At 41.9% G+C, this 14249-nt stretch overlaps 1 protein-coding gene across 5 annotated transcripts in view; it reads left to right on the top strand.

The window, feature by feature from the left end:
• Window positions 1–7388: 7388 nt before the first annotated feature.
• The window catches only part of CEP70 (centrosomal protein 70), a 78611-nt gene continuing 71750 nt past the window's right edge, over window positions 7389–14249 (top strand). For 4 of the 5 annotated variants that reach the window (XM_082393694.1, XM_082393698.1, XM_082393697.1 and 1 more), the window contains exons 1-2: window positions 7389–7527; window positions 9405–9507. In XM_082393694.1, coding sequence (XP_082249820.1) covers window positions 9499–9507 — 9 coding nt within the window. In that variant the 5' untranslated portion in view covers window positions 7389–7527; window positions 9405–9498. The other variant, XM_082393695.1, reaches the window with a different exon arrangement.

Genomic DNA, 14249 nt, shown 5'->3' on the forward strand with positions numbered 1-14249 from the left:
TCAGAGTGTCTTCTCGTTTCCCAAGAAGTACCTAAATGTTGCTTTAACCTCTTAAGCTGCCTCTCACCAACCTGCCCATGGACGTCAGTGATTTATCTTAAGAGAGCAGCTAAAACTGCCTTCATTCACAATAGTCCATGTTTTCATCGGGCCTCCACTGGAAAAGGAAATTGTTAATGGATTGACTGATTTTCTGAACTTACTACTTAAACAGCATGAATGGACATCAAAATAAAAGGGAAAAGTTGCATAATCTGATACCTACAGGTTTAAAACTTTCCACGTGCCCTTCCAGTGTTGGTCCAGCGTGACTGTTGGCTGTGTGTTAAAGGAAGAGGCACCAGTGCTTTTCAAACGAGCCCAGGGCCCAGGACTCTGGCCTCAGAGGATTGTATGTCAGCACCAGTGCCAGTAACCACAGCCTCCTGTTGCCAGCCAGGCTGCCGCTGCTGCTTGGGTCTCTCTCCTTCGGCCCACGGAGGCTCTGGCTCCATCTACACAAAACACAGAAAGTGGAGAAGCAGCAAACCAAGGTGATTTTGTAGAACTTCAACCCAGAAAAGTTTGACAATTTCAGGAGAAAATAGGTTTTGGTCTGAGTCATCTGGAGAGTGGGGTTTGTAGATACCCCCTTAATTAGAGCAAAGAGCCAAAGGAAGGCACTTTTTAAGTGCCTAAGGAGCATTCCAAGGCACATGTTCCAATTGGTTAAGACTAAAAATCTGTATCTAGTTCATTTTGAGAAATTTTAAAAATATGGAAAAGTACAGAGAAAAATACGCATATTTCCACCACCCAGAATTGACCATCATTAAATGTTGGCTCAATAAAAAAAATCCCAGTAGAAGATAAAGCCATATCTGACTTTCATCCCCAGCACCATTACTTTCTTCTCCTCCCCAAAGGCCAGCATTCTCATGAATTTGGTGTGTTTGCTTCCAAGTCCACGTTCTATAGTTATATAGAAATTATATACACGAGTACATGTTTTAGGGCATGATATAGTTCTGCTTTTAAAAATTATTTACATGGTACCATAAGTGGCAACTGGGAATTTGTGTGAGAGCAGGATGGGATTATAGGAAGCCACCCTTTGGAATTCCTATTGTTGCCAGAGCTGCTCCTGGTCTCTGCTCACGACCCTTCAACCCCGACACCTTTAGCACGAGTTAACCTAAATCTTTAAGTTAAAGGGTCCAGAGATAAGAAAGGAATCTATAAACAAAGAAAAACCAGATGGAACCAGCTGGGACCAAGATGGTGATGAATCTGACCTACAACAGACCCTGAGTCTCATTATACGTTGATTTAACTACCTTAGCATATTAAATGACACACCCTACCAGCCACCATGACTGAACATTATAGAACAAAAAGGATAAAAATGGGGTGGCACGCCACTCCCTTGGAAAAAGCCCTGCCCCTTCCCTGGTAGAGTAACGCACATGCCTCCCTATCATTAGCCTCACTCCTCCTCCCTTTGTCTTTACAGTACTCTTTAACATTAAGTCCCTCTTGCCAGGTGGGTGAGAAGATGATCTGTGAACTTAGTTCCCCCCTTCTCTATTCTTTGGCCACTGAATAAAGCCTGTGCTGTGTTCATCTCAGCTTTGGTTTCATTATTCACTCAAACCCAAAAGGAAAAAGAACCCTCCCTGACAAAGCAGAGAGCCTTGGCCGGGCTATGGCCTGAGTAGTGTCCATACAACTTAATTCAGTAACAGTATCACCATCATCATTACATTTATTCACTATTTATTGACAGTCTGTTATATGGCAGGCAGCGTGTAAGGGGATATGACAACGAGAAGCACTGATGGCTTTTCCCCACTCTTGAAGTTTACATTCTAGTGGAGAAGACAGTCACAAAAATTAGCAAACGGACTGAGGTAGGTTGCCTCCACGATGGCTCCCGGAGCTCCCTACTTCCTAGTATCCACATCCTTGTATAGCCCTTGTCCAAGTGTTAGCAAGGTTGGTTTGTGCGATCAGTAGCATACAGCAGAAGTGATGCTATATCACATCCAAATCAGGTTATAAAAAAGACTTCAGCTTCTGTCTTAGGTGCTCACACATCCTCTTCATCACTTCCTCTGTGGGAAGCTGCTATGTATGTGGACACTCAGGCAGCCTGTGGAGAGGTTCACTTGACAAGGAATGAACTGAGGCTAGCCAGCAACCACATGAATGAGCTTGGAAATGGATCCTTCAGTCCACTTGAACCTTGAGATGACTCTAGCCCCGGCCAACCCGTTGAGTGCACCATCACGAAGGAGTCTGTCCAGACCATACAGTTAGCCTACTCCTGTATTCCTGACCCACAGAAACTTCCAGATAATAAGTGTTTGGTTTAAGCTGCTATGAGTAGGGGTAATTTGTTTTGCATCAATAGATAACTAATACAGAGACAGATGAAATAATTGCAAGTTGGAATAAGTGCCTACACCAATCCTACGGTAGAGCAGATGCCCGTTGGGAGAAGTGGTATGATCAAGTGGTTAATGAAGTGGTTCATGGAGCCTGAATGCTGGTTTCAGATCCTGGATCCTGGCTCAGCCACATACTAGCAGTGTGACCTTAGCAAGTCATTTCTCTAAACTTCTATTTTCTAATTTGATCATTTGTAAAACAAAGATAGTAACGGTACTTACATTAAAGTTGTGAAGCATTAACAAGTTAGAAAATGAAAGTGCTTAGCCCAGAGCCTGACACATTTTAAGGGCTCAATTCATTTAACTATTGTTATGCTGTATGGATTCTTAAGCTTTGTTATTAATATATTTGCCTGAGCTGTTTGCTTATTGTCTTTCATACTGGAAAATGGCTACTGAAGGTGAATGCCGCTGTATAAATCTGACTCAGATTTAACAATATAATTCCACACTGTATTGAGCACCTACTATGTGTCAGGGACTAAGCTAGGTGCTGGAAAAAGATTAGGTGTGATCCATGTCCCCATGGATCATTCCTCCCCAGGGGAGGTAGAGCAAATGTATTAGTGTAATAAAGGATTCTAAGTCTAAAAGACTTGTGAGTTAAAGAATCTGCAAGAATTCCTCACCAAATGCCATTCATATTTGGTATACTTTTTATTGTGGGGAGACACCTGATAGTTCTATACTCAGGAGAAAATTTGAGAATCAGTTTAGAAATTTAGAAAATAGATCTGTTTTAATTGCTAATGTAGGCTATAAATTACACTGCAGGGGACTTCCCTGACGGTCCAGTGGCTAAGACTCTGCGCTCCCAATCAGGGAGCCCGGGTTTGATCCCTGGTCAGGGAACTAGATCCCACATGCCTCAACTAAGAGTTCGCAAGCCACAACTAAAATATCCCGCATGCTGCAACAAAGATCATGCACATGGCATCAAAGATCCCACGTGTTGCAACTAAGACCCAATGCAGCCATGTTAAATACATACATACATAAAACCTTAAAAAAATTATACTGGGAAGTCAGCACAGAGGAAAGCAGTACGACGAAATGAAGACAGGCTTTGGATCTCAGCTTAAATGTCACTTCCTCAGGGAGGTCTCCTGTATGTAACCCTATTCTCTTCCTTCATAGCAATTATTATAATTATATGCTTATTTGTATTTGTTCCATATTGCTCTTCCCAACTATACTGTAAGGTCCATAAGGGCAGGAACCACATCTAGTTTACTCACCACCGTAGAAAGTATCTAGTTCAATCCGTGGTACCTAACAGGTGCTTAATAAGTTTTTGTAAATTAACGAATGTTAAATGAGTGTTAGAACCATTAGAATCCTGGTGGGTAGATGAGGTCCATAGAAGACTCTTGAGACCAGTGCAGCAGGATGCTGACCTAAAGACTGAACTTGTGTGCAGGGCCCTTTCCTTTTCTAGCAGAGAGGTGCTAGAAAAGCCTTAGGGGTTCAGAAGAAGGAATTCCTTTGGAGGACAGTGCTCTAGAGCTTCCTCCCCTCCACTTGCTACATACAAAATCCAGGAGTGATGGGAGAGAGGTTCTATTGTTAGGAATTAGAGAATAAACAGCCTTTTTTGCTTTGAAGATTGTGAGGGATACTGGTGATCATCCATCTAGCGTCCATTTTCCTCTTGATCCTTACAGAACTCCAATTTTACCCAAGTAGCCATGCTTCCTTCTTGTAATCCATGTGACTCAAGGAGCACCCACCCCAGAGGGTAAACTTTTCCTTGGTAACTTGATAAACTTGATATCCTGTACTTTCCAATAACTTATCCTTGGTAACTTGTTGAACCACTGCATCAACCAAGTCCAAAGTCTATCTTGCCCCTGGACTTCCTGTTATGTGAGATAATCAATTTCCTTATTGCTTAAGAAGACAGTTTGAGTCAGATTTTCTATTCTATTTGCAGGCCAAATAATCCTAATTGACCAATGATGTTTGGCCTCCTAGCTATAATTAGGGCAGCTACACTCAGAAAAGTGGGTAAGTCACCCTATTACCCTGGAAAAGTCAAGCAGTGAGACTCTTTGTGTTCCAAGTGTTGAAAATGAAAATCTGCCAACCAGACTAGTGTGAATAGCTCAGTATGGAAAGGGCACGGGGTGGCGGTGGGGTGAGGACATGTTTGCATGGGGCAGACAGACACAGAGATCAAACTCACAGTGGCTCCAGCTGCCTGGAAGAAGGCTGAGTATGGGCCTGAAAGTTGAACCCTAAAAGCTGTGACCCTGAGACCTCCTTGTGAGAGACACCATGCCCTCCGTGGAAGATCCCTGTTGGCCATTGTGGGACCTGCTTGCTACAGACTTGCATCCTTTGACCAATTGGAAAGTACAGGTTGTCAACAGTGACATCGTGTGGCTATAAGATGCAATGACAGAGGCCACCAGGCCTTCCCTTCGGGTGTGTCACAGCTGGATTTTCCTTTGGTAATTTTTGGATCGCTTAACCTGCTGTGAGTTTTTGAAAAAGGTGGGCAGGGGCCCTATTTGTAGATTCTGAATTTATTAAAGTGCTACAGAGGGGATTGAGATGATTTCCTTTTGTGGAGAAAAAGAACACTGATCATATTTGTACACTGTGGAGCCCTCCCCCCCTCCTTTTTTTTTTTTTTTTTACAGTTTTTACTTATATATCAGGATGCAAGAAAGTTAGGCTTGAAAAAACCCAGACAAAAGCCTTTTCATTTTATACTCCTTTTGAAAACTCATCTATGTTTCCCCATCACCTCCAGGACAAAGTCCCAGCTCCTTAGCACGCCTGCTAAAGGCCTTCCTCCTCTGATTCTCCAATGATGCAACATACGCCTCAGCTTCTTCAGGAAGCCCATTGTATTGGCCAGTGCTTTGGGAGTTAGGTTTTTGGGGAGGGCAGATATGAGCTGTACCAAAGGAGTCCAGGTTTAATTAGAGAGAGAGAAAAAAAGTAAGGTTTACTGAGCACTTGTGAACTAGGCATTATAATAACGTGCTTTGGAGTTATTATCTTAATTTGCACATGAAGTTTTCTCTAAATACTGATAGGGACAGAGTAAACGGCCAAAGTAGGTGATTAAATAGTTAATTCCACTAGGGGATTGTAAGGAAAAAGTATGGGAGACCCCTGTAAGTTAATGATCACTCAAGAAAGCAGGCTTGGGACTTCCCCGGTGGCACAGTGGTTAGGAGTCCGCCTGCCAACGCAGGTGACACGGGTTCGAGCCCTGGTCCAGGAAGATCCCACATGCCGCGGAGCAACTAAGCCCGTGTGCCACAACTACTGAGCCTGCGCTCTAGAGCCCGCGAGCCACAACTACTGAGCCCGTGTGCCGCAACTACTGAAGCCTGCGTGCCTAGAGCCCGTGCTCCCCGAAAAGAGAAGCCACCGCAATGAGAAGCACGCGTACCGCAACGAAGAGTAGCCCCCGCTCGCCGCAACTAGAGAAAGCCCACGTGCAGCAACAAGGACCCAACACAGCCAAAAATAGATAAATAAAACTTAAAAAAAAGAAAGCAGGCTTGCTTAGCAACAAAACCATGCAACAGAAGCATGACTTGCCCCCCAAAAACAGTGGCCGCATGAGACACACATCCTGCCCAGTGAGGTCAGTAAATTAATGATTCCTAGGACATGCTTCTCTGTGCACACTAAAAACAAAAATATAAGGAAAAGGTGACATTATACTGAAACCCGAGATGATTTATCATATTTTAGTATGTTACTGCCTTTTTGCTCATTTCCATTGCGCCATGACAGTCCCAGTTCGACCATGTGGGGACAAGAAAACTCCTCCGCCTGATGTGGAAGTGGAACTGATGATGGAAGTTTGATATTTACTCAAGAATGAGGAAGAAGGTGGTCTTCTTTTCCTTTGATTATGAAACTAGCCCACTAAGTTCTCGGAGCGGCATTCCCTTGCCCACCGGCTTGTAAGCCTCACAAGCGTCCTACTCTAATAAATCACTTCTGATCTATCACTTTGCCTCTCAATGAATTCTTTCTGTGCTGAGACATAAAGAACAGGAGGTCCTTGAACCCCCTCTCCCTCCACGCATTTCTGCGATTTCAATACCTTTCCTATCTGTATTGCTGGGGAACTCTTCATTCAGAATCATTCTTCTTATGCATCACTCTAGGTTTGTAGTTCTCTACCTTGGCTGCACATTGGAATCACCTGGGGAGCTTTACAAACTACCAATGCCTGGGTCCTACCCAGCAGATTCTGATATACTTAACTTGGGGTCTGAACATTGTTTTCAAAGCTCCCCAGGTGATTCTAATGTGCAGCCAGGGTTGAGACCCACTCGGGGACCGAGGTAAATCCTTTTCTTTCCCCTCTGTGCCCTAGACACCTTTCTCTGATCATGCCTATCACACTGCACCTTAATTTCAGGGTGTATACCTATCTCCCTAACTAGATTTTGAACATCTCCAGCCAGACACTTTTGCATTTTTGGAGCTCGATGTATGGCCTGACACTTCGTGTTGATTTGGAAAATGTTTAATGGGAGGGTAAAACGTCATCAACAAACACTTATCTGCGTCCTCCAAATGCCAGGCGCTGCACCGCTCAGCCAGGTCTGGAACATAGAGAACACGCTGACGAGACCCGCAGCAAGAGCTAGCAGACACGACGTGTGTGCGTGTGTGTGTGTATGGAGGGCAGTCTGCAGCGGCCACGTGGCCCGGGCCTCACTTTCACCGACAGCCTCAAACGTAAATTTCTTAAATCTTCCAGGCAAATGAGGATCCAGGTAAGTGAGACAACTTCAGCCAGAGCCTATTTTCAGCTGCAATGGAAGTGCGCAGGCGCAGACGACAAAGCCAGCCCCGTACACACAGGTCGAAGTCAAAGGTAGGCCCCGCCCCCAGAAGCGGAGCCAACCAGAGGGCGCGGGGCAGGCCCAGCCTCCCCGGGCTGTCCGAGAAAATCGCTCCGGCGTTTAAGCCAGAGCATAGGCAGGTCCCTCGACGCGCTCGGGCTCGATTGGCCGGCCTCCCACGGCGTGGTAAAGGTCGCAGAGGCGGGGCCGGAGGCCGCTGAGCCGGCGGGATTGGGCGCGCTGCTGGAGGGCGGCGGCGGTTGAGTAAGGTGAGCGGCTCTCGGGGTCTACAGAAGCGGCCGCTGGAGGCCCTGCCTGAGGAACCCCGGGAACTGACCACACCTGCGCCCTGCGAGTGGTCAGACTGACCCTTGCTGGGGTTCCCAGAGAGGAGCAATGAAAATCCCAGTATAAAGGCCGGGGGGAGCGGGGTGACCTGAGAAACCTGGTTCAAGTCTGGCTTCCCGCCCTTTGTGATCTTTGGCTTCCCGTTTAACGTCTCAGCGCCTCAGTTTCTTCATTTGTAGGACACAGCTGGTAATTCTTGCCTTACATGGTGGTTGAAGGTTAAATGAGGTAGTAAGTGTGAAGCGTGGAATGATTGCCGGCGCAGCCTGGATTCTGCATAGGTTGTAGTTACTCCATTCCCAAGCGTCCACTAGGGCCGACCCGCTCCACTTTGCAGTTGTCAAGGTGTCTGAGAAGGTCGCTTGACTAGTGAAGGCTCGTAGCAAAAGATGGGGGATACGCTGACGGGTAGAGTAGGTATCTCCTTCTCCGGTTTATTAGGCCCATTTCAGAATCGGAGGGGCCTTTTTATGCGGAGCCTAATTTGATTTTATTAAGAAAATCAATGAGGTGAAAATATTGCAAGGCTAAGAGACCCGTATCACGCAGACCAAACAGGTTTTTGTACCACTTTATTTTCTAACCGTAATAATGTTAAAACACTGGGCACGCATTACCTCTGTTGGTTTCAGTCCTCTGTATGAGGTTTTGTTGTGTTGTGTTGTGTTGTTTTACTTTTGGTATTGCCAAGTAGACCCGGGCCTTCCCCGCCCCACTTTGGGGAAGAGGTGGCTGACAAGGGTTTTGCCCGCAGCTTCTGCTTGGAGGCGTGTTCTGACCCTTTATGTAACCTCTCGCGGGGCGGAATGATTTGGTTGAGATGAGATCCAGTGTTAATTCCGTTTCCTTATTTGCGGTAGATTCAGTTCTTTTTAGGAACGTTAAACAGCATGTTGGCATATTTTTGGAATAGAGCTTTTGCACTTAATAGACAATAGAGACTTTGAAAGCATTGGATGTTCCATTTATTGCAGTAAAAGTGAAATATGTACTTTTGAGAAAGCTAATTGCACATTTTGATGTGACTCACTTGTAGTGAAAAATAATTACATTTTAATTTATGGTGCATGTTACAGGGGCTTCAGACCTATAAAGGGCAAGTTACCAAAGGACTCTTGGGAGACCTGGACAGTGCAAGGTGATAGAAATGTGTTTTGCTTCTCTGCGCTTGGCTTTCTATGCCGTATACAAATGAACTCCAACCCTGCAACTCCTATTCTCACAGTCTTACTTTAGGTGTGTTATGACACTGATTAAAGCAAGCTGCACCTTCTGCTTTGGCTTTGGGAAGCATTGGGTCTCTTCTGACTCAGAGTTCCAGACCTATGTCCTGTTACAGCTTGTAGTGGGGTAAAGGCAGCTGCAAACTATTGGCACATTAATTTCACAGTACGGACTTCTGAAAAGGAGGGCTTGGTCACAGGTGAAATTGTGAAAGTTGTTCTCCCTGCCTTTGCTTTTTGTGTTCAGTGGTATTGTCTATCTGAGAGTACCCCTGCCAATGAGAATTATTCTACCTTTGAAGCCAGAATCAGAATTGATGCTAGATGATGATAGAATTGGACTCCCAGCTGAATGTTTCAACAGAGCGGGGACAGGAAAGATAAGGGGAAAGAAGACAAGGGTGAAGGCACGTGGTGGTGAGCATCGGAGGCCATTAGCTAATTCAGTTGTTCCAGCTTCTGTTTAGTGGTTACCACCAGTACGACGGATGCCTGTTCTGGGAATAACACGTGACCATTCTTACTAGGAGATGAACTTTTTAAGATTTGGGTTTCTTTATCTTTTTGAAACTTAGATGAAGATCCAGTTTCAGATATGAGAGTCACTGAGTGATCATTTCATTGAGATCAACTTGAATGACCAGGTGAAAAGTACAAGAGGATTGTGCCATGACTGAGGTATGTCTAATGTGGCAGATAACTCTCTCTGGATGTTGAGAGACTGTGGAAAGGATCCACTAATTGTGGAATACTATACATATATTTCCTTTTGACCTCCTCATAATCCTGTCAGATATTTTAATTTTTTTTTTTTGGCTACACCCCACCACAGCATGTGGGAATCTTAGTTCCCCAACCAGGGATCGAACCCATGCCCCTGCATTGGAAGTTCAGAGTCTTAACCACTGGACTGCCAGGGAAGTCCCTCCTATCAGATATTTTAAACTCAGTTAAGGAAACTGAAGCCCAGAGTGGTTAAATAACTTTTTAAGATAACACAGATAGCTGGTCACCAACTCTGATCACCACTTTTGTCCTGTGTGCCAGGCACTGTTCTATTTGTCCTTTCTATATTAACTTTCCTAATCTTCACAAGAACCTATGAGCTAAGTACTTTTATTGTATTCATTTTATGATAAGGAAATTGAGGCACAGAGAGATTAGTACTTTCTTGGTTGCACGGCAGAATCCGTGATTCGAACCTAGGCATTCTGGCTGTACCAGCCTTTTAGTTAGTATTTCCTTTCCTTTTGCTTTTATTGTTATTTAACAAAATCTTTGAATTAAAAAATGAATTTTTATTATGAAGTCAAACAGGAAAGAACATACATAAAGATGTGTAGCTTAATGAATTACTAAAAGACGATACCACCTAGGTCAGGGTGAAGAACCATGCTAGCTGTGTGAAGACTTTGCTCCATCCCAATTACAACTACTTGTGTACTCCCATTAGTAGCCATTCTTCTGACTTTTATAGTAATTGCTTCCTTGTGTTAAGAAAAGTTTTTTCATAAATCTGTATTCTTCACTATAATGTAGTCTTGTTCATTAAATTTAAAAAAAATCTCTTTTAATCTGTAGGTTTTCTCCCTATTCCTTTCTTTTCCTTACAATTAATCTGATAAAGAACTTGGGTCATTTGACCTGTATATCCTACAGTCTGGATTTTGCAGATTGCACACTCATGTACAGTTAATTATGTTCCTCTGCCCCGGGTAATTCCCGTATATTGGTAGCTGGATCCAAGACTGGATCAGACTCAGATTCAATCCCTTTGGTAATTCTCTAGGTGGTGTTTGCCAAGACCATAGGAGGTGCGGAATGTCTCATTGTTTCTCTTTGTGTTTTCAGCACCTGTTGATACTTGATGCCTATATCTGTTCATTGAAGGTTGCAAAATAGTGGTATTCTAATTCTATCATGGCTTTTTTACTTATTAGTTGGAATATTAGTCCCTTATCTATCATTTGAATATGCAGCAGTACAATTCCTTTAGGAAAGGCAGCATAAATGTTTCATTCTTTCCATTTATTTACCAATTTTGGGGAAAGTGAATCGGTTTTTTATCTTCTGAAGACAATTCTTTTTAAAAATCTAATATCAGTATGAGGTCATGAATTTAAACATTTTATGTGTTTCAGTTCATTGCAATTATCATTATTATCAAAGCTCATGTGGTCTCATCTTCGGCTGGGGGGAGCCTATTCAAGCCTATCCTTTTGATATGACCTTACTAGTCTTTAATAGCTTCCTTGTTGTCTGATATCTTAAATTAATTCTGTCCCAAATCTGAAATCATCATTTCTTCAAGAAACTCTGTTTTTTTAAAGAAGGAAATAGCATTTCAAGATCATAATCTGTATTCTAGGGATACTGAGTCAGTCTCTGTTTGAGGCCTTTCAGTAGACAGGTAGATATAAGTATCCTAGCTCTATCTATAGACGCACACAGAACTCTTTTCATCTTGTAAAGCTGAAACGTTACACTCGTTAAACAATAACTCACCATCCCCCCAAGACCCAGGCAACCACCATTCTACTTTCTGTATAAGTGGAATCATACAGCATTTGTTTTTTTGTGATTAGCTAATGTCCTTAAAGTTCATCCATGTTGTAGCGTATGTGAACATTTCCTTCCTGTTTAAGGCTGAATAATATTCCATTGCATGGATATACCATATTTTGCTTATCCATTCATCTCTTGGTTGAACTTGGGTTACTTCCACACTTTAGCTATTGTGAATAGTGCTGCTATGAACATGGATGTACAAATATCTCTTCAAGACCCTGCTTTCAATTCTTTTGACTATACCCAGAAGTAGAATTGCTGAATCATAAGGGCAATTCTACAGTTAGTTTTTTGAAGAACCACCATGCTGTTTTTCACAGCAGCTGTACCATTTGACATTCCTACCAACAGTGCACAAGGGTTTCAATTTCTCCACGTACTCACCAACATCCTCACTATCTGTGTTTTTGATAGTAGCCATCCTAATGGGTATGAGGTGGTATCTCATTGTAGTTTTGATTTGCATTTACCTAATGGGTAGTGATATTGAAATCTTTTCATGTGTTTATGGGCATTTTTATATATTCTTTAGATAAGTTCAAGTTCCTTGCCCATTTTTTTTTTTTTTTTCCTTGCCCATTTTTTAATCAGAATTTTTGTTGTTGAGTTTCAGGAATTCTCTCTATATTCTGGATGTTAATCCCTTATCACAAATGATTTGCAAATATTTTCTCCCATTCCATGGATTGCCTGTTCACTCTGTTGACAATATGTTTTGATGCACAGAAGTTTTAAATTTTTGTGAAGTCCAATTTGTCTATTTTTACTTTTGTTGCCTGTGCCTTTGGTGTCATATCCACGAAATCATTGCCAAATCCAGGATTGTGAAGCTTTTACCCTACGTTTTCTTCTAAGAGTTTTATAGTTTTGGCTCTTACATTTAGATCTTTGATCCATTTTGAGTTAATTTTTGTGTATGGTCTTAAGTAAGGGTCCAACTTCATTCTTTTTACAGTTTTTCCAGAAGAGGAAGAGACTGACCATTCCCCTTTGAAGGATTTTTGGCACTCTTGTTGAAAATCATTTGACAATAAATGTGAGGAATTATATCTGGGCTCTTTATTCTCCTCCATTGGTCTGTATGCCAGTACCACTATGTTTTGATTTTTGTAGCTTTGCAGTGAGCTTTAAAATCAGGAAGTGTGACTCCTCCAGCTTCTTTCTTCTTTTTCAAGATTGTATTGGCTATTCAGGGTCCCTTGAGATTCCCTATGTTCTTTAGGATGGGTTCTCTATTTCTGCAAAAAATGTCATTGGGATTTTGATGGGGATTACACTGAATCTGTAGATTGCTTTAGTTAGTATTGATGTCTTAATAAGTCTTATGATCCATGAACATAGGATATATTCCCATTTATTTATGTCTGTTTAATTTTTTGAGCAATGTTTTGTAGTTTTCATTGTACAAGGCTTTCACCTCCTTGGTTAAGTTTACTCCCGTTTTTATTCATTTTTATGCTGTTATAAATGGAGTTGTTAATTTCCTTTTTGGGTTATTCATTGTTAGTGTGTAGAAATGCACTGATTTTTATATGTTGATTTTTGTATCCTGCTACTTTGCTGAATTCATTTATTCTAACAGTTTTCTGTGTGTATGTGTATGTGTGTATTCTTTAGGGTTTTCTGCATATAAAATCATATCATCTGCACGTAGACGTAATTTTACTTCTTCCTTTCCAATTTGGATGCCTTTTATTTCTATTTCTTGCTTAATTGCTTGGTGAGAACTTCCAATTCTACATGGAATAAAAAGACTTTTACACAGAAAACTATAAAACTGAAGAAAGAAATCAAAGATGACACAAAGAGATGGAGAAATATACTATGTTCTTGGACTGGAATAATCAATATTGTGAAAATGACTGTACTACCCAAAGCAATCTACAGATTCAGTGCAATCCCTATCAGATTACCAATGGCCTTCTTCACAGAATTAGATCAAAAAATTTTACAATTTGTATGGAAACACAAAAGACCCTGAATAGCCAAAGCAATCTTGACAAAGAAAAACAGAGCTGGAGGAATCAGGCTCTCTGACTTCGGACTATACTACAAAGCTACAGTAATCAAGACAGTATGGTAGTGGCACAAAAACAGAACTATAGATCAATGGTACAGGATAGAAAGCCCAGAGATAAACCCGTGCACCTATGGTCACCTAATCTATGACAGAGGAGGGAAGAATATACAATGGAGAAAAGACAGACTCTTCAGTAATTGGTGCTGGGAAAACTGGACAGCTATATGTAAAAGAATGAAATTAGAACACCATACCTAATGCCATACACTGAAGTTTTCAAAATGGATTAAAGACCTAAATAGACCAGACACTATAAAACTCTTAGAGGAAAACATAGGAAAAACACTCTGACATAAACCACAGCAAGATCTTTTTTGACCCATGTCCTAGAGTAATGAAAATAAAAACAAAAATAAACAAATGGGACGTAATTAAACTTAAAAAGCTTTTGCACAGCAAAGGAAACCATAAACAAGACGAAAAGACAACCCTCAGAATGGGAAAAAATATTTGCAAACGAAGCAACAGACAAAGGATTAATCTCTGAAATATACAAACAGCTCATGGAGCTCAATATCAAAAAAACAAACAACCCAATCAAAAATTGGGCAGAAGACCTAAATAGACATTTCTCCAAAGGAGACTTACAGATGGCCAAGAGGCACATGAAAAGATGGTCAACATCACTAAATTATTAGAGAAATGCAAATCAAAACTACAATGAGGTATCATCTCACACCAGTCAGAATGGCCATCATCAAAAAATCTACAAACAGTAAATGCTGGAGAGGGTGTGGAGAAAAGGGAACCCTCTTGCACTGTTGGTGAGAAC

The sequence above is a fragment of the Balaenoptera borealis genome (genome assembly GCF_965194805.1).
Source record: "Balaenoptera borealis genome assembly, chromosome: 5".
In the NCBI taxonomy this organism is placed as follows: Eukaryota; Metazoa; Chordata; class Mammalia; order Artiodactyla; family Balaenopteridae; genus Balaenoptera; species Balaenoptera borealis.